This window comes from Physeter macrocephalus, chromosome 3, assembly GCF_002837175.3.
Source record: "Physeter macrocephalus isolate SW-GA chromosome 3, ASM283717v5, whole genome shotgun sequence".
NCBI lineage: Eukaryota > Metazoa > Chordata > Mammalia > Artiodactyla > Physeteridae > Physeter > Physeter macrocephalus.
Window position 1 is genome coordinate 23,453,768 of NC_041216.1, and position 20,760 is coordinate 23,474,527.

General features: G+C 39.6%; 1 protein-coding gene across 1 annotated transcript in view; it reads right to left on the minus strand.

Moving 5' to 3' along the window:
* The window catches only part of VPS13D (vacuolar protein sorting 13 homolog D), a 236,236-nt gene that overhangs the window by 122,906 nt on the left and 92,570 nt on the right, over positions 1–20,760 (minus strand). Inside the window, exons 44-53 of the mRNA XM_028487836.2 lie at positions 20,165–20,315; positions 19,864–20,074; positions 16,537–16,784; positions 14,462–14,653; positions 14,023–14,149; positions 12,726–12,868; positions 9,616–9,746; positions 9,204–9,379; positions 4,464–4,587; positions 3,437–3,672 (exon numbers count right to left, since the gene is read on the minus strand). Of these exons, the coding sequence (XP_028343637.2) occupies positions 3,437–3,672; positions 4,464–4,587; positions 9,204–9,379; positions 9,616–9,746; positions 12,726–12,868; positions 14,023–14,149; positions 14,462–14,653; positions 16,537–16,784; positions 19,864–20,074; positions 20,165–20,315 (1,739 nt within the window). The remainder of the gene's footprint in view (positions 1–3,436; positions 3,673–4,463; positions 4,588–9,203; positions 9,380–9,615; positions 9,747–12,725; positions 12,869–14,022; positions 14,150–14,461; positions 14,654–16,536; positions 16,785–19,863; positions 20,075–20,164; positions 20,316–20,760) is intronic.

Here is a 20,760-nt window from a genome sequence, read left to right on the forward strand (position 1 = left end):
AAGAAGATAATTCTTTTTTAATCATAGAAGAAAAAGTCTGACTCAAGCTGCAGAAAGATCAAGGTTGTGCTGTTTTCCTGCACAGTTCAAAGATTCATTTGTCAGAAGACATACTCTGACATTTCCCCTCTCCTGATAATTTCAGTGGCTTAAAATTCAGACATAAAAGGATGACTATATATCTTTAGAGACAAAAAAACAAAAACTAATCCAGACATTCCAAGGGTCCAAGAATTAGTTCTACTGTTTGCCAGGAAGACGATCAGAATTATTGCATCCCCATGTCTTAGCAAGAAATCAGAAGTCCCTTTAGGATGAAAAGAAAACAAAAGGGTTCATAATCACCTCCCTCCAATTCCACCTTGTTGTGTTTCTCTATGGCTTAAGAATACTAAGCTTTATGGAATGTTGCAGCCTAACTACACTTTAGGGTATTTCAATGAGATTTTATTTAGATTATCCTCCTGTTTCCACTAATCTCTATCATCAAAAAAGGGACTGAAAAATTCCGAGTTAAAAACCAGTTTTCATGATACCAAAAGCACAAGTGACCAAAAAAATTTTGACTTCAACAACATTAAAAACTTTTGTCCTTCCGAAAGACATTACCAAGAAAGTAAAAAGACAATCCACGGAATGGGAGAAGATATTTGCAAATCATATATCTGATATGGGATTTGTACCCATATTATATAAGGAGCTTTAAAATTCAAAAAGGCAAAAAAAAATCTAATTTAAAAATGGGCCAAGGATTTGAATAGACATTTTCCCAAAGATATACAAATAGGGAATTCCTTGGCAGTCCAGTGGTTAGGAGCCACCGCTTTCAACGCCGTGGCCGGGGCGGCCCGGGTTCAATACCTGCTTGGGGAACTAAGACCCCGCAAGCTGTGCGACATGGTCAAAAAACAAACAAACAAAAAAGATACACAAATGGGAATAAGCACATGATAAGATCTTCAATATCATTAATTATTATGGAAATGCAAATCAAAACCGCAATGAGATAACATTACCTATTCAGTAGAATTACTACAATCAAAAAAAAGTGGAAAACAGGGCTTCCCTGGTGGCGCGGTGGTTAAGAATCCGCCTGCCAATGCAGGGGACACGGGTTCGAGGCCTGGTCCAGGAAGATCTCACACGCCACAGAGCAGCTGAGCCTATGCGTCACAACTGCTAAGCCTGCGAGCCACAACTACTGAAGCCTGCGTGCCTAGAGCCCGTGCTCCGCAGCAAGAGAAGCCACCGCAATGAGAAGCCCAGGCACCGCAATGAAGAGCAGCCCCCGCTCGCCGCAACTAGAGAACGCCTGCGCATAGCAACAAATACCCAACACAGCCAAAAATAAATAAATAAAATAAATTTTAAAAAACATTAAAAAAAAATATTTTTAAGTGGAAAACAACAAGTACTGCTGAGAATGTAGAGAAACCGGAACCCTTACACATTGCTAGTGGGACATAAAATGATTCAGCTCCTGTGGAAAATAGCACAGCAGTTCCTCAAAAAGGTAAACATAGAATTAGCGTAGAACCCAGCAATTCCACTCCTAGGTATATATGCAAAAGAATTAAAAACAAGTACTTAAACAAGTACATGTATGGGTATGCTGATAGCACTGTTCACAACAGCCAAAGGGTAGAGACAACACAAATGTCCATCAAAGGAAGAACGGACAAACAAAATGTGGTACAGACACACAATGGAATATTACTCAACCATAACAGGAATGAAACAGTGATACATGCTACAGTGTGGAGGAACCTTGAAAACATTATGCTAAGTGAAAGAAGCCAGACACAAAAGGTCACATATTTTATGATAATTTATGTGAAATATCTGATATAGGTAAATCCTTAGAGACAGAAAGCAGATTGGTGGTTTCCAGCGGCTGGGAGAAGAGGTTTAATGGGGGAGTCACTACTTAATGGGTTTGGGGTAATGAAAACATTTTGGAACTAGACAGAGGTGGTGGCTGTACAATATCAAGAATACACTAAATGCCATTGAACTGATCACTTTAAAATGGTTAATTTTATGGTGTATGAACTTCACCTCAATTTAAAATAAAAGAAAAGTAGTCTCCTTCCTCATCATTAGTTCTCACCAAAAATGTGAAGAAATAGGATCTACTGCACTTCAAAATAGGGTTCAACCCCTTAGCACACTAAGATTCCCAGGAACTTCTCTTTTTCTCTATCCATATCCCTTCAACCCATTAAACTCGTAATTCTCCATTAGGACTCTTCAGTTAAACAGCTTAGTAACTACTGGAATTTAACATAAGAAAGTAAAGAGAAAAACATGAATAGCAACCAGATTAAGGACTGGTTTTTCAGGCACTAAAACCTTAAGCATGTCATACTGTTGAGTGCCATAATCTTTAAAAAGAAAGAAACACACATGATTGACTTAATTAAAACAAGATAAGCACCTCAGCACCATCATTATCAAAAGAGAACTGTAATAAACAAGGGAAAGAAGGGCTATTCTAAGCAAAGATGCCTATTCAATTCATTATTAGTGAAATCCGGAGTCCAGGTAGCTGAGAGAGACACTGCGCAGACTCAGAGATGATTTTGTGGGCCTCAGGCACACACAAAAATATTTCATGAGCAAAATTATTCAGAACATTTTGCAAAGAAATATGACTTTAAATGCCCTGTTCACCAGGTGACTTATATTTGGAATGCTACAGATTAGGCTATCTTCCCAGTTTCTTCAACTTTAAAACTGGCCCTGTAACCAGCACAGAAACAAACTATATTTATGTGTTGGTGGAATGACTACTTTTGAAAGCCTAACATTTTGAATCTCTGTGTACCTATCTCTGTACCAATCTAACAGAATTAGAATAAGCTCACTATTCCTCACCTGACTTTTCTTTCTAAATACAACTAACTAGTCAGACAACAGTGAAGATTATAATTCTAAGGCAACTGGAATTACTGTCAAGTTAAACTCCTCTGCTTGCCTTTAGGTGACAATTAAAAAGACCTTTAAGTGTCTGCTTCATCAGAATTCTCAATGGAAGAGGAGAGTCAGAATGGTGACTTGAATAATTATGGATGAAGATTAGTCAGTTTCAAATGAGGAAAGAGGTAAAACAAAAAATGGCAAGAAGTTTAAGGCAAGAGAAATTTAAGACATTATAATAACAATGCCCTAAGGGAGTTGTTAGATACTAGAATGGATTATTGGGGATAGATTATTAAAAAGAGAAGAGTCTTGCCTTTTTGGATAAATTTTACTCTAGCCAGAAGACAAGGGTTTAGACTAAAGACCTCTCAAGATAGAGCCTGAGCCTAGGATTTGGTAAAGAATGGAAGGAATCTTCGCTCATCCCTTAGCCTCCTGACAACTGCTTAAAATTTAAAAGCGGTTAATAATTAGAGTTTTCTGCTTTACGAACAGTAATTTAACTCAGGATTACCCAGAGAACGTATATGTAGCAGCAATGTAAATGAAATTTTCGTAATAAAGCTGTCGGTTATCCTGGAAATCATTCATGTTGCAGTTGATCTCAGAGGAACCTGCCCCTTTAACAGTCAGAGTGATAAAAGGTGGCAGGGTGGGTTCGTCCCAGGCATAATCCAAGGAAGTCATGGGCTTCACTTCAGTTCGGAGCCTGGGTTCAGCAACGCCATGCTGAGTGAAGACAACCGGGACCTGCAGTAATGGCGGAGAGGATAAAGAGGACTTTCAGTCAGAGCGGTGGTACTGGAAAGTGATCAGTACCTCCTAGGTTTAAGTCCCAGATCCTTCCCAAATGAAGCCTCCCCAGCATACGACCGCAAGTGAGGCTCATCATCCGGCCTCTTCAAATGCCTTTCTAATCATCCTCAAAATTGCAAAAAGCCCACCAATTAGACATGGGCCACAGCCTGTTGGGTAAAGGGTTTTGAGAAGCTTTGCCACGCCAAATACCTAGAAGCTTCTCTGTCCTTGTAATGGCATCTAGTCTACCCTCAACCCCCTGGGATACACTTTGAACAAAAATTTTGGAATTCAGCTATGGAAAGTCACATATTTTAAGATGTAAGGCATAATTTAAAATAGAATCTAATGATTTCCATCTTGGCTTTACTTGGAAGATTCATAAAAGAGCTCACTGTAACTAAGCAACAGTAGAAATGCCCACCCATTCTACCGGGCATTTGTCAATCTGATTCTGATTCCTCTCTCTCTGTTTATATGGAAATGTCTACAGAGGGCACCATGCCAACCAAACTATCTAGTCAAAATAAGTTCTGGGGACTGAGAAGTCACTTCCGGACAAGGCTGCCCAGCAATCAAAATAACCAGCAGAAACCACCTCCCAAAGGTAAGATTTCTAGGATCCTGTATAGCTTCTTTTGAACCCAAGTTTAAAATGTACTTCATCACTATCTTCAGGGCAGTACATATTCCACCTTCCCGCATATGAAACAGCCAAACTGGCTCTCAACTCCCCTTGATACCTTAGAAAGGTTGTCAACTCGGAAGGGAGGGGGTAACTGATCTGTATCACTAAAGGAGATCCTATAGGTAGCTCCTCGAAGAGTAATTTCCACACGCAGGAAGAAGCATTTTCCCAGAGTGTCTCTGCAGCAAAAGGAAACAAAAGAGGCTGCATAAAATGGAGGGAACAAGTTCCAGTTCACATTCTCCTCATACTTCTCGGGATCACCACTGTGTGCTCTCTGATCACATTAAAAAAGTAGAAATTGACAGTATAATCACACAGTAAAAAAGAATTCATTCAATCAACTTTGAACAGCACGCCGTAACTGTATGAGATCTACAATCTCTATTTTACTTCGGGTTTGTTTTGGGTCCTAGCGTCAGTGCAGCAAACGAGTAAATATTGGTTGAACTACATAAAATTGTTAATATTAGACTACTTTTGACCTAGAAGAGAGGAATTTCACATGGTTCAAACTAATATATCGATGTTATTGATAAACAGGGTTTGCATTGTAGGATGAGGGAAGGTGAGGAAGAATCCTGTGGAATTGGAGGTACCAGTATGTGATCATAATTTACGTGGGTGTTGTGGGTGTGGGTGTGTATGTGTGTGTGTACTTAAATACAGATAAACCACTGGAGAGAATGGAAAGAAAGCTCTTCCTTAGGGAAGAATATCAGTTGATAAATGTAGAAGAAATGAGAGAACCAGAAAATCACCATTTTGCAACCACCAATGTAATAACTGATTCAGGTAAGAACCATCAAACCACTGAGTGAAAGGTTTTGGGGAAACAGAACATACACACAGTCTCAAATTATCCCCCCAATGGACCAGTCCTGTTTACAAAGAAGAAAAGGTAACTTCACAATACAGAGACCTGGTGGACACCACCTACACCAAATGATGACAGAATTTAGCAACGTCAATAATAGGACCAACACACGTCACAGGCCTCCGGATGTGATGCAGTGGGAAACACGTACCACCGCAGAAGTAGTATTCTTACCAAAAATGTCTGGCCCAAATTTTTCTTTTTTCTTTTTTGGCCCAAATTTATACATTAAAAACCATCAGAAAAATGCAGAAAATAAAACATTCTACCAGACACTGGCTTGGACTCCAAAAATGTCAACGTCAATAAAGACAAAAAGGGAAAAGTGAGACTATGACTACTCTAGATTAAAGGAGATGAGATATACCAGCCCTATAAAATGCATGATCCTTCACTGGATCCTAGATCTGGGGAGGAGGGTTGCTATGAAGGACATTTTAGAGGACTATTTATTTAAAAACATAATCAATATTAAATTTCGTCAGTCTGTAATGATAGGTAATAAAGTTTTTATGGCTGAAGTATCATGATGACTTCACATTACTTTCAAATGGTTTGGGAAAAAAAGTGTATGTGTGCACGTGAGGAGAGAGAACAAGAACAGACCAAATGTTGAAATGTAGGAAATCTAGGTAAAAGAGGGGTGCCTCTTTGTACTACTCTTGTAAGTTTTCTGTGGGTTTAAACTGTTTCAAAATGAAAAACGTGGGGAAAGTAAAGGAAGGAAACAGCTGGCCCAGGTCCCTGCTCAGTAGTTTAGGGCCACACACTGAAACTATTTCAAAAGAATTAACAAAGGTACACAAGCCATCCTTCTCCCCACCCTCCACACCTTTTACTTCCTTTTCTTCTTTTTTTAAGTAATGATGAGTAACTTTTTTGTTTAATTCTGAATTGGCTTCACACCACACAACAGATCTGGGCTGCCTCCACCAAGGCAGTACATAAACCAATGGTGGTTTCAGCTGCAGAATTCCTCACCTTCCCCTGCCCGCCCTCACCACGAAATCTTGCGGGGCAGGGGTCCCCAACCCCTGGTCCTCAGTGGACGGGGCCGCACGGCAGGAGGTGAGCGGTGGGAAAGCGAGCGAAGCTTCATCTGCCGCTCCCCATCGCTCGCATTACCACCTGAACCATCCCCCCACCCCACCGTCCGCGGAAAAACTGCCTTTGATGAAACTGGTCCCTGGTGCCAAAAAGGTTGGGGACCACTGTTGTGGGGAACATACGATACTACCAGATAGGAGTTCTCGTTGAAGTAGGGATGAGGGCATTGGAGCCCTGCCCACTTTGCTCCCTTGACCTGTAAAGTCACCTCCTTAGACCCCAGTGGCCCCTAGGAACATAGCTGGAAAACCACTATGCCAGAAGCAATTAACTCTAATAAGGGGGGCCAGGGCAAAGGATAATTAAGAAAGGCACATCATCAACAAAAACAGAAACAAAGAAAAAACCTCAGATAATGCATTTTTTAAGTCAAATATAAATACTATTTTGGATCATCTATTATTAAATTAGCCATTTTTCTGTTCCCTTACAATAGTGTTCTCCATAGAGAACTAACCATAAGGTATAAACGATTAAATATTGCTTCTAAATGTGTTGAAATAGCACTGATTTGCGTCTTTAGCTTCAAAAAGCATGTGATGCAAAAAATTAAAGAGGACAGAAATAAATAGAAAGTCATCCCATGTTCATGGATTAGAAGACTTAGTATTGTCAAGATGTCAATGCTACCCAAAGTGGATCTACAGATCTAATACAGCCTCCATCAAAATTCCAAGTGGTTTTTTTTTCCCCCAGAAATAGTAAAATTCAGATGGAATCTCAAGGGACTCGCCAAAATAGTCTTGAAAAAGAACAAAGATGGAAGTCTCACACTTCCTAACTTCAAATCTTATTACAAAACTACTGTAATTTAAAAAAATGTGTGATATTGGCATAAAGATAGGATATGAATGAATAGAATAGACAGCCCAGAAAAAAACCCTCACATATAGGGTCAACCAAGTTTTGACAAGGGTGTCAAGACCATACCATGGGGAAAGGAAAGTCTTTGCAACAAATGGTGTTGGGAAAACTGGATATCCACAAACAAAAGAATGAAGTTGGACCCTTACCTTACACTAAATACAAACATTAACTCAAAATGGATCAAAGACCTACATGTAAGAGCTAAAACTATAAAATTCTCAGAAGAAAACACAGGGGGAAGCTTCACAGCACTGGATTTGGCAATGATTTCTTGGATACGACACCAAAAGCACAGGCAACAAAAGTTAAAATAGGTAAGTTGGACTGCATTGAAATTAAAACCTGTAAATCACAGAACACAATCAACAGAGTGAAAAGGCAATGTATGGAATGAGAGAAAATATATGCAAATTATGTATCTCGTAAGGGGTTAGTAGTATTCAGAATATATAAAGGACTCCTACAGCTCAACAACAAAAATAATTCGAAAATGGGCAAAGGAGTTGAATAGACATGTCTCCCAAAAAGATGTACAAATGTCCAATGAGCACATGAAAAGAAGTTCAATATCACTAATCATTAGGGAAATGAGAATCAAAACCATGAGATACCACACCTCACACCCATTACTATCAGAAAGGCAAAAAAATCACAAGTGTTGGTGAGGATATGGAGAAATTGGAACCCTTGTGTGCTATTGGCAGGAATGTAAAATGGTGAAATGTAAATGGTGAATGTAAAAATGGTCCCACTAAAAAAATTAAAAATAAATAAATAAATAAATAAAATGGTCCTTACTGTATAGCACAGGGAACTATAATCAATATCCTGTGATAAACCGTAATGGAAAAGAATATAAAAAAGAATGTATATATATGTGTAACTGAATCACCATGCTGTACAGCGGAAATTAACACAACATTGTAAATCAACTATACTTGAATATATATAATTTCACTGCACTAGAGTGAAATAAAATGTAATAAATTATCACCAAAAAAAAAAAAAAAAAAAAAAAAAAGGAAGTTCTGACACATGTTACAACATGGACAAACCTTGAGGACATTATGCTAAGTGAAATAAGCTACTCATAAAAAGACAAATATTGTATGATTTTCACTTATCTGAGGTACCTAGAGTAGTCAAATCCATACAGAAAGGAAAACAGCGGTTGCCAGGGGTTAAGAAAGGGAAAAAGAGGAGCAGTTGTTTAATGGGTACAGAGTTTCCATTTTGCAAGAGGAAAACAGTTTAGGAGCAACACTAGTGAAGTTAAAAATGGTGAAGATAGTAAATTTTATGTTATGTGCCTGAGGCCCACAAAATAATCTCTGGGTCTTTATGCTATCTTTCTCATATGGTATGTGTATTTTACCACAATTTTTAAAGTTTAATACATTCTTTTTTTAAGCACTGGATGAAAGCAGAAAAGAAAGCAGTCATCCTGTACTACCTGAGGCTGAATTTTGTTGATTTTTCTTAACAAGGACCTGAGGGTCACTGGGTTGGGCAAAGAAGGCCAGGTGATTTACCGAAACCGCATCAAATGAGAGAAGAGTTTGTGCAATGTGCAAGAATAGACAAAAACATTTATAATCAAAGCTGCCATCTAAATGCTGACAGAGTTGTGGGCAACAGCGAGATCAGTACTAACCCCCTGAACATGTGACCTCAGACGACAGCAACTGCACAATGGTCAAAACTGTCAATGTTCCCTTTAACTCACCGCATCAAAATGTTCACTCCTCCTTGCCTGGTCTTTGCAGTTTTATGACCTTTGAGCCAGAAACATATGTGTGCATTTCATGAAGAGTAGTCTTACTATTTATTACTACTTACGGCTTTATAAGTACCTGAAATTTATATGGTATTTACAGCTTACTATTTACATTACTGCACCTCAAATGAGGCTACTTTTTGTCTAAATATAGTCTCTGAACTTACCTCATGTTGATATGGAAGGAATTATTCTTGTTGACTTCAAAGCCTCCAGACCAAATACAATTGGGAACATCCATCAATCGGACACATAACAGCTGATCGTAGTCATTCCGAGGCCAATGGAACACCACACTGGAACCAGGAAGGGTGGAAATGTAACCTTCAGGATTGGCTGTTCCCTAAAACACACAGGATCATTGGCTTTAGTCAAAAGCCAAGTCAAGATGTAAATGCTTACTGAGTATCTATCTACCCTGAGCCTTGCCCTCTGCCAGGAGCTATTTAGGATACCAAAGGCACAAAATGATTACTCACATCAAAAAACTTAGTGTTGATGGGGAGATAAGCCCTGACATTAACACTCACTGTGCTATTAAATAAACACTAGTTACTTTTCAAAAAGCAAGCTGCTTACCTGTCCCCTGGCAAATTCCCTCTGTGCAAATGCAAGCTTGTGAGATGATTTATTATCTAACAGGTAACGGGGAGCAAAGATTACCATACAGGTGTCGATATATCGGCCTCGGCCTTTCTTGACATCAATACCTACAAATAACAAGAACCAGTTCCATGAGTTAATCAGAAGGGAAAAAATTTGTGGTCTAAAAAAATTAAATAGCCTTCACAATTTCTCTGAAAAAAACAATTGTAGCACCCAGAGAGGCTGTCAAGCTTCCTAAGAATGGAATGAAAACAGTAACAGCACTCAAAGTATTATACTTTATTTGCATTTAGGCCTTAAAAAGTCTCCATGGCAACATCAATGTCCCCCAAATTCCTAGCTTCTTCATAAAGTGTGTACAACTATAACAACAACTAAAAGACACAGGTGTTCAGTCTGGTTTCCATTTATAAAACTAAGGGACTTCCCTGGTGGCGCAGTGGCTAAGAATCCGCCTGCCAATGCAGGGGACACAGGTTCAAGCCCTGGTCTGGGAAGATCCCACATGCCGCGGAGCAACTAAGCCCGTGCGCCACAACTACTGAGCCTGCGCTCTAGAGCCTACGAGCCGCAACTACTGAGCCCATGCTCTAGAGCCCGCGAGCCACAACTACTGAAGCCTGCGCGCCTGCAGCCCGTGCTCTGCAACAAGAGAAGCCACTGCAATGAGAAGCCTGCCTGCCACAACGAAGAGTAGCCCCCATTCACTGCAACTAGAGAAAGCCCATGCGCAGCGATGAAGACCCAACACAGCCAAAAATAAATAAATAAAATAAATAAATTTATTTTAAAAACCCAACTAAGACAGTTTATGTGATACATTTCTGCTTACACATGGGACACAAAATTTCCTCCTAGAGAACTTGCCCCTTGTACAGCATATCATAGAAATTTCATATTACTTAACTGGCTTCTGCAACTGCCCTGAACTCAACTGACTCTTCTAGTATTTTCTTTAAGCCCACTGCCCAAGAATCCAGCTCAAACATAATGCTAGATACTAAAGAATTTATTCCTTCATAAAATAACTGTTTTAAGTATCTACTATGTACTGGGGGGAAAAAAAGGGGCAAACAAAACACATACCAAGGAAAAAAAGACATAGTCAATCAAAACGAAATCTCAAAACACCAGGTTCCAAAGAAAGAAAGAAAAATGAAATAGCACTATATTCTTAGAAACTCTGCTAACAACTTTTAAAAATACGAAACTCAGCAGATGAGTTAATTCATTCATTCAGACAATGAATAAAGCAACTATATTCAAGGCATTGGGCTGAGCACTGGTTATAAAATGATAAAAATGTTTATGGTAAAAATAATAAAAATAATAACAGTTATTGAATTCTTAATACATGCTACACCCCCCACCAAAGGCTCAACATTTAATTCTCATAACAACCTCTTATGAGTTAGGTATTTTCATTCCTTCATTTTTGCAGATGAGGAAACTAAGGCAGGGAAAGCTGGGTAACTTGCCCTGGGTCACGCAGCCAGTAGGTGGCATAGCTGGATTTAAACCCAGGCAGCCTGCCTTGGGAGTCCTTGCTCACACCGTGATGGGACATATACAAGGACCCTACCAGTAGTCAACAAGTATCAAGAGACCATAAAAAGAGACGAGACCTTAGGATATGACAACTAGGTGTCCTGGATGTTCCAACGTAATTCCAATGATAAATATTCTGATCTGTTAACTCCCTAATTCACTTGTACTGGTGTTCCTTTAATTTAAGTCTCAAAAATAGCTGACAGACTGAGCAAATCACAGAAACAAAATCACTGAAACTCTGTATGAAGCAGCCTTTGCCTATTCAAGGGGTGGAGCAAAAAAATGTGAGGAAAAACTAAAGAAAATTATCCTCAGCTGGAGGATCAGATAAACTTTATTTCTTCTATTAAAAGCCTTAATGTCAACTTTAAAGCAGACAGCTTCCATGTCAAGGGAGCATACATGCAAATTCATGTTTAAAAAAACAAAAAGCTAACTCTACTTGGAAGAGAGTCTTCTACTAATAAACCTTCAAACACTTAAACATATCACTGACTTCATGGGATTCAAGGTAAACAGCTAAATGATACCATCTCAATTTCTCCTTTTATAACACGACTCTTTACATCGACACTGTCCAAAACAGTAGCCACTAGTCATACATGATCACTTATACTAACTAAAATGAAACAAAATGAGAAATTCAATTTCTTTGTCACACTCACCACATTTTTCAGTAATGTACTCTCAAGTGCTCAGCAGCCACGCGTGGCTAGTGCCTCCTTATTGGACAGTACAAAATAGAACATTTCCACCTTCCCAGAGAGTTCAATGGTTTCCCAACATTCAATACTAAACAGTGCTTTGAGGTCCCTGGAAATTATATATGAAAGGAAAGATGCACTGCTAACACTTTAAACCTGAGACACATTTAAATCAAGTCTGTCTTAACCCTCTGGAAAATCTTTTGTGTGTTCCGGGTGGCCACGAGGCGTAACGGGTACAGCATCCTCCCCTTCCCTCGCCACCCCGCCACGTCCAGAAGCTAAGCTAGTTAGGGCCTTCTAATTACCATAACCACCAAGCGCATTTTATTATATTTTTTGCCTCAAATGTGGACACCCCAGTCGTAATCTCACTTCTAACAGACTTCCCCTTTATCTGGACAAGTCACTTAACCTCTCTCTGCTTCAGTTTCAAGTAGAACAATGCTTCTTACCCTCTTAGGGTTTGCAAGTTTTAATGAATGCGTGGGAAATGCTTGGAGGATAAAAAGCATTCTAAGTGTTCCTATTATTCCCATGAAAAACAAGGATTCAAGCCAAACTGATACTTTCCTGACACAGGTGAGTCTGAAATTAAACAGAGCCTCAGACCTCAAAAGGGCAGTGTTCAGGTGGCTCCTTAAATCCCTAGGAGAATAGATCTGTGTTGATATCAATCTAGCATTCAGAGGACAGATACCTGACCCAATGCCAAATGAGGAAATCAGCAGTTGCAGCGAAGCCAAAATGTATGGCCAACTTATCCCTCCAAGCCTGAAGTCATCGGCCCATGGTTCCAATTCTCCCGCTGCCCCAAATATAACCCACCAATGTTATAGATCAGCCCTGGGCGGTTTCCTTGCTGGATGACTCTCAAAGCTCGGACACCACTACCACCATCCAGTGAGAAGCCCTGACACCAGCCCGGCATGCCTTCAGGATGAATCCCCCTTCCGATTCTCATCGTGCAGCTGTGGAGCAGAAAAGCAAAGATGTATACATTCATCCACAAGAAAGTCTTATCTACCTGTTCTCATCAGGAGGCACTGCTGTGGCTATCAGCCAAAATCAGAACTCTAATACTGACTCTTCCACATTCTCATGTGATTCCCAAACACGGAAAGGCAATTAATCAGTGGTCAAAACTCTATCTTAGAGATAGCCACAGTTCAATAATGTGTAAAAATGTACTGATTCCCTGTGCTGATTAATCTACTGAAATGTTGGGAGAATCAAATAAGATAGTCTATGTGGAAATGCTTTGGGGACTGTGAATTCCGTACACAAAACAAACTGTGTTTCAAACGTCAAGTCCTGGATGCTGACCACGTCAAGTGGCTGTAAGTGGCTGTCTGTGTCTCCTACGTGGCCAGCAACCTGGTCAATCCTCTCCAGACTCCAGCAGCAGCCCAGAGTCCAGCCCTCCCTGGTAGATGCATCTGTATCCACTGGCATGTACTACTCCCTAAGCCCTCCTGTAAGTTTGCAGCACATTTCTACAGATAATGGGGTATGGAATATTAGCAGTATCAGATACACTTAAAAATACTTAAGTATTTTTGGATTAAGGCTATAAATCAGAAGACCCCTGTAAAAAGCAGAATGCCAAAACCAAGAACAAATGTGAATTAATGCTCTACATGCAACGAGTGCTTTGAGATCTTGAAATGGCACATTTTATTTCAACAGAAAAAGAGATGGATTTCAAAACCTTACACAAAACGACCTGGACTGGATTAATAGGGTGGAGGCTCTACCAAAGGGCCATCCATCTCCCCTCTGAAGTCAGCTCCTCTGACTGCTCTGAGAGCTTCCAGGGGAGAGAAACCGTGCAGAGAAGAGAACGTGTGGGTCTCTCTCCATCAGCTGAGTTATGAATAGAACTACTTCAATACATGGAAAATAAAACTGGCTTTCATTATAAACCAACCAAATGGTTTATTTTCAATATCGAGTAACACAGAAATTAGATCCGAAAAAATCCCATTAAGTCATGGTCCTGTTCCCCTGCCAAGTCAGGATTGTTATCTACAGTATATTTCTACTTACACGGATCTACTAGAGCCTCTGCTAATTTCTCCCTTCCCCGGGAGCTTATCCCCCTCCCATAGATGACTGCACTCACAGGCTGGGCTGCTCTTTGTCAGCGTAGCAGAACAAGAGAGGGCTCAGGCTCCGGGCCAGCTCATGCTCCTCAAACTGGCCTGCAGCATCCATTCTTGCATTGTCCTGTCTGAAGATCAGTGGGAGCCCTTTAGGAAGGAGGGGAAAGTTTATATCAATCCCAGCCGGTGTACCCAAGACAGAAACAAATAATAAAAGGAAAAAAAATCATCAAGGGGAAAAATGGTGAAAACTGAATTTATTTAGTGGGCTTGCTCAGTCGTTGTCCAAAAGGCCAGTCTTGACCATGATTAAGCACTTCTTAGGGAAACAGGAAAGGTTTAGCAGCTTATGCTGTTGAGGTAATCTGTTTGCATTGGCTCCATTTAGCTAGCTGAGCAAATCAACCTGAACCCCCACGACCAACTCCAAAGGCCTACCTGAGCACGCTCTGTCCATACCTGTTTTGTTAACCAACCAATACGGAGCCGAAATGAAGATCTTTAAAGATCCTTCTGCTCGACACACGATCCGGATGGTGAGGTTCAGCTGCCGCCGGTTGATGTCATAGAGCCTCATTCTTACCATATAGTTTTGGGTTCCAGGTGGAATAAGCAATTCTTTACAGAGTGGAAAATTTTCCAATGACACCCCTAAAGAAGATACAAGCTATTGTCTTTCAGAGTTCTCACTTTAGTTTGTCAAAACAGTCCACAGCCAAACTGAATTGGATTGCTCTGGAAAAAAATCAATAACCACGGATTCAACTGGCAAAAATCTCAGTAGAATGGCCATCTTCCTTTAGCTGGGGTGAGAATAAATATGGTCTAGAAGTCACACTAGGGAGTCTGAACTGCATAATAATTCTAAGAATGAAAGTACCCAAAGGTTATCAGTAACAGCTCTGGTATTAAGAGTTTACTATACGTCAGGCCCTCAGCCTGAAACCCAGTAAAGGCAAGTAGAGAGTAAGAGTTAAGGTTTTCTGCAGCCTCCCTGCCTGGCTTCAAATTCCCAGTCTGTCCTCACAGCTGCGTGATGTGTGGCAAGCCATTTAACCTAGCTGTGTCCATCTGCCAAATGGGGATAATAACAGTGTCTACTTCTCGGGCTTCTTAGTAAAAGTGACGATCCACAGGGAGCATGAGTGTGAAGATAAGGAGGGCTTGGTGTGCACACAGTGATGAGGGGGCTGGGGGGAGGACATTTCCATTCCATACAGGGGCTCAATAAAGATTTGTTGAAGAAATAATAAATGTCAGAACAAAAACCCATTTTCTTTAAAACAGACAACTAGAATTGCACTATTTTTCTTTTCTAAATTAAGCTCAAGCATTTACATATTCAAAAATGTAAGCTTATCACTGGGGGACACATTGCTGAAGTTCAGTGAGTTTCAGGATCCTCATCAGTAAAATGGGGAAAACAGCTGTCCCTCTGCCTGAAACATCCATTGTTGTGAAGATCAAATGAGATGATATTATGAAATCGCAAAACTGTGAAAAGGTAAATATCTAAGTCCTTATTATTTCAACATGTCTACAACAGCCTTAAAGAAACCTACTTCCTGTCCCAAATCCAGAAGTACCTTGTTGCCAAGTGCTACAAATACGATAATGACCCTCTCCCTTGACTTCATTCATCCCTACAAATGAAATTACTTGATACGTTAACTATTCCAAACCTCAATGTCTTCGTCAGTAAAATGGGACAAATAACTATTGCTGTAAGGATTATATAAGATCAAGTATATGAAGGTATCTGACATACTGCCTGAAGTACACAGTACATGCTTACCTAACGTTTTTCCCTTTCGTGAAAAGAGAAGAGATATATGATTTTGCTCATTCTACAGCTGGTAAAAAGCATGGTTTGAAAAGATGAAATGACTTCCTTTACTCACACATCAAGTGAGCAACATAAGAAAAAAGGCTGTGCTGGGGCTTCCCTGGTGGCACCGTGGTTAAGAATCCGCCTGCCAATGCAGGGGACAAGGGTTTGAGCCCTGGACCGGGAGGATCCCACATGCTGCGGAGCAACTGGGCCTGTGCGCCACAACTGCTGAGCCTGCGCTCTGGAGCCCGCGAGTCACAACTACTGAGCTCTCATGCCACAGCTACTGAAGACTGCGTACCTAGATCCTGTGCTCTGCAGCAGGAGAGGCCACTGCAATGAGAAGCCCATGCACCGCAACGAGGAGTGGCCCCTGGTCACCATAACTAGAGAAAGCCCGCATGCGCAGCAGCGAAGACCCAACGCAGCCAAAGATATAAATAAATAAATTTATTTTTTTTTTAAAAAGGCTGTGTTGAGTGCTTGCTCTGTAAATCTTTTAGTTTTGTTCGGGTTTTTTGTTTCGACGATTTTCTATATTAGAAGTTTTGCTTTTCTTTTTTTAACTGCATAAATCCTTTGAGCTGGCTTACTGAGGTATTATATGTGCTACAATTTCTCTAAAACTTGCCCAAATAGTCACAAAATATCCACTGACACATTCACAGAATTATTACAGATAATTATTTGACTAAATCCTTACCCAGTTCAATGTTCTGGGAGGTATCAGCTGTGTGGAGAGCCACCTCCTTGCCAGGTTTCAGTGTCCCTTTAATGGGCATTCCTTTAACGTAAAAATCAAGTTCACAAGGTAGCAAGTTGCAGATTACCACTGTGGGCAGGAGATATATGGTATGCCCAGGCTGTCTGAAAATCTGTTTTGCACTGTCAGAAAATATGTTGGAGGGCATGTAATCTGGATAATTCTCTTTCTTTATGGCCACACAAAACCTATGATGACAAAATGGTGTAAAAATCATCAGCTTGAATGAAGAGCTTGAATTTTTTTCTCCTTAGCTAAGTATGAGACAGGATAACATTAAAATGGTGCAGGGGCTTCCCTGGTGGCGCAGTGGTTGAGAAGTCCGCCTGCCGATGCAGGGGACACGGGTTCGTGCCCCGGTCCGGGAAGATCCCACGTGCCGCGGAGCGGCTGGGCCCGTGAGCCAGGGCCGCTGAGCCTGTGCTCTGCAACGGGAGAGGCCACAACAGTGAGAGGCCGCGTACCGCAAAATAGATAAATAAAATAAAATAAAATAAAATAAAATGGTGCAATAATTTAGTAAGATATTTGCAGTTTTCAATCCAAACACATTCAGTAAGGCATAATCAAATGACAATAAAACGTACAGATTTTAAATGTTCCCTCTGATGAATTTTGACAATTATAGACACCTCTATAACCATCACCCAAAACCAATTACAGAGTATTTCTCTCACTCCAGAAAGTTCCCTCATATCCCTTTCCAATCAATATCCTCTCCCATCATTCAAGCAACCACTTTCTGATTTATCATTGTAAATTAGTTGTGCTTGCTCTGGAATTGCATATAAATGGAACGATACAGTATGTACGACTCTTTGTGTCTGGGGGTTTTTTCTGCATAGCATCAACAACATTCAGCCATGTTGCTGTATGCATCGGTATTTCATATGCCAATGGGGGAATATACCATTTTTTAAAAACTCATTATCCTGTTGATAACCAATTGGGTTGTATCTCCAGATCAATTTAGCGAGAATGGAAATCCTAACAACACTCGAGTCTTCCAATCCGTGAACTTGGTTATATCTTTCCACTTAGTTATTAGGTTTTCTTTACTATCACTCAGCAAGGTTTTGTAATTTTTAGGGTAAAAGACTGGTACATCATTCCTTAGACTAATTCCTGAATAATTAAAATTTTTTTGGTGCTATTGTAAATGGTGTTTTAAAATCACATTTTTCAATTGTTCATGGCTAGAATATAAGCATATAATTATCGATTTCTATAGGTTGATCTTGAATTCTGAAATCTTGATAAATTTATTAGGTCTCATGCTTTCTTTTTCAAAAATTTATTAATTTTCAAATGTTATGCTAATCTTAACTGGGATAAACCACACTTGCTGGAAGCTATTTGGTAGTATTTTGTTAAGAATTTTTGCATCTCTTCATGAGGGAATACTGGTTAGTGGCTTTCTTTTTTTTGATAATAATTGTATCAGTTTTGGTAACAGGGATATGCTGGCCTCATAAAATGAGTCAGAACTATTCCCTCCCCCCCTACTTTCTGAAAGCGTCTGCAAAGAGCTGGTATGATTTTCTCCTTAAACATCTGGTAAAATTCACTAATGAAGTTATATGGTCCTAGAATGTTCTTTGTGTGAAGGTATTTTATTATAAATTAAATTACTTTAATAGATATTGGGCCATTTGGATTTTCTGTTTCTTCTTTGTGTTACTTTTGGTAATCTGTGTTTTTTAAGAAATCTGTCATTCCAGTGTGGAATTTATTTGTATAAAATTGTTCATACATCTCCTTTTAATCCTTTTAATATCTGTAGGATCTATAATAGTTCTCCATTTTTCATTCCTTATATGTTAATTTGTGTTTTCTCGCTTTTCATCATGATTGGTCTTATTAGAGGTTTATCAAATTTATGAATCTTTTCAAAAAGCCAGTTTTGACATTGTTGATTTTTCCTATTGTTTGTTTTCTACTTCACTGATTTCCATATTTATTTTCTTTTTCTCTTCCTATTTCTTTGTGTTTAATTTATTCTTCTACCTTAAGGGAGTAGAAGTTTACATCGGTGATTTTACATCTGCCTTATTTTCTAATGCGAGCATTAAAAGCTATACATTTCCCTTTAGAACTGCTTTTGCTGCAACTCCTACATTTTAATATGTCCAGTTTTTATTATTATTCACTTTGAAATATTTCCTTTGTGATGTCTTTCTGACCATGGGTTGTTTAGAAATGTATTGTTTAATTTCCAAGTATTTGGGGGTTTTGTAAGCATATTAATTGTTTTGGTTTCTAGTTTAATACTATTATAATGATGAAATACATTGTGTAGGGTTTCAATTCTTTAATATTTACTGATCTTTGTTTTATGGCCCAGTAGATGGTCTCTCCTGATGAATGTTCCACACATACTTGAAATGAATGTGCAATCTGGAATTGTTGGTTACAGTGTTTTATAAATGCCCATTGAGACAAGCTGGTTGACAGCACTGTTCAAATCCGTTTATATCTTTATTGTTTTCGTTGGTTTGTTTTATAAATTACTGACAGGGAAGTGTTAAAGTCACCGATTTTGTCTGTGTATCTATCTGTTTCTCCCTTTAGTCTGTCAACAATTGGTAAATCTCAATAAAGGGTATAGTGGCATTCTTTACAGTCTTCTTCTACTCCTCTGCAAGTTTAACAAGTGAATGCCTGTTTTTGCTATAAAGGAAACTAAAGCTGATCATCTCTAATCTAAATAAGTTTAAAGTCTAAGTTTAGAAGGATCTAACAATAGCAATCCAGTATTTTTTCTAACATATGACTTCAGTAACATATTACTTGTACTCTTCAGAAGAGGAAACAGGAGTCTAAATGATAATATAATTTTGTCAGAGTCCCCATGAAAAGTCAGCACTAGGTGCATGAACCTTCACCCAAATTCCTTTGAGTCATGTGAAAAACTCCCAACCCCAGGATTTTGCTTCCCAATTTAGGAATGGGAACTGGTCATTGTCTTTTCTTCCCTCCCTACATGTCTTCTCTTTATGCTGATGCAGACAGACCAGTTTCTAATCGTATGTGTGTGAGTAGTGGATCTGTGATTGTTTCTTCCATAAATATTAGATAAGTAACAGCCACGCTCCCGCCCACGGTTAACCCATGAATTCGTACGAACCTAACACTTAGGGAGTAAAAGAACTTAAGGAATAAGAACTTTAGGGCTTTAAATAAGCACAACTGAATCACTGAGGGTCCTTAGAGAAAGAATGAAGAAAAAATGGCAAAATATACATGTCACTGCTGTGCCACACATACCTGAAGAATCGGCTTTTTTCCGCATCCATAGAGTGGCACTCTCGTTTGCTGCTACTAACCTCTGTAGTCTTCACTACATTGGTCCAGTGAATAGGAGCCTTACAGAAAAACACACCCAGCCCTTTGGGCCGGGCCTGTAGCCGCCAAGAAGTGAGGTGTAAAGGCACGGCAAATGAATCACCTGGCATGATGGCGGGAAGGACCACAGGCTCTGCCACAGAAACACAGGTTAGCAGTTTCAGGAGTGGTTGTCCACCCCGAAGTCCATCTAGGGTAAAATAAGGACAATGTCAAAACTTACTGTCTGGAGCTGATGGGCTGTCCAGTCTTAGTTCCATTGGAGTCTCAAGTCTGTTCTTCACAATGAGGGCTGATCGGACAGTGATCACTTTCCGAGCACTGCCTTCCATGGTCACTGCAAAGACGACCCGGACAGGTGGGAGTGAAGAGAACTGTGAAAAATAGAGAAATAATAGAGTTCAGCTGTGCTTTTGAAAAAAACACGCAGAATACAATAATACCGACCAGAATGCCTACCTCTAAAGCATCTTATTATCACTATAGCTCTTCAGTGAAATAAGTCATTAAGCCCTAAAACCACTCCACTTTAATAGGAGTGAATACCCTCTAAATACACACTACTGTAACAGCCAATTCTAAAGAGTTGTTTGTATTGGTATGCCTTTCACAGGAAAAATAACTTTTTTTTCCTAAACGTCATAAAATTTACTCGATATGCCCATACACTATTTGTTGACATGTCTATAAAAAACCAACATCTGTATATCAAAGAACTTTAAAAACAAACTTTTTCTTCACAATAATTTTCTAAGCTCTGTTCAACAATCACTCTTTTTCTGAACGACACCAAGAAACTCAAGATAACGGAGGGAAATC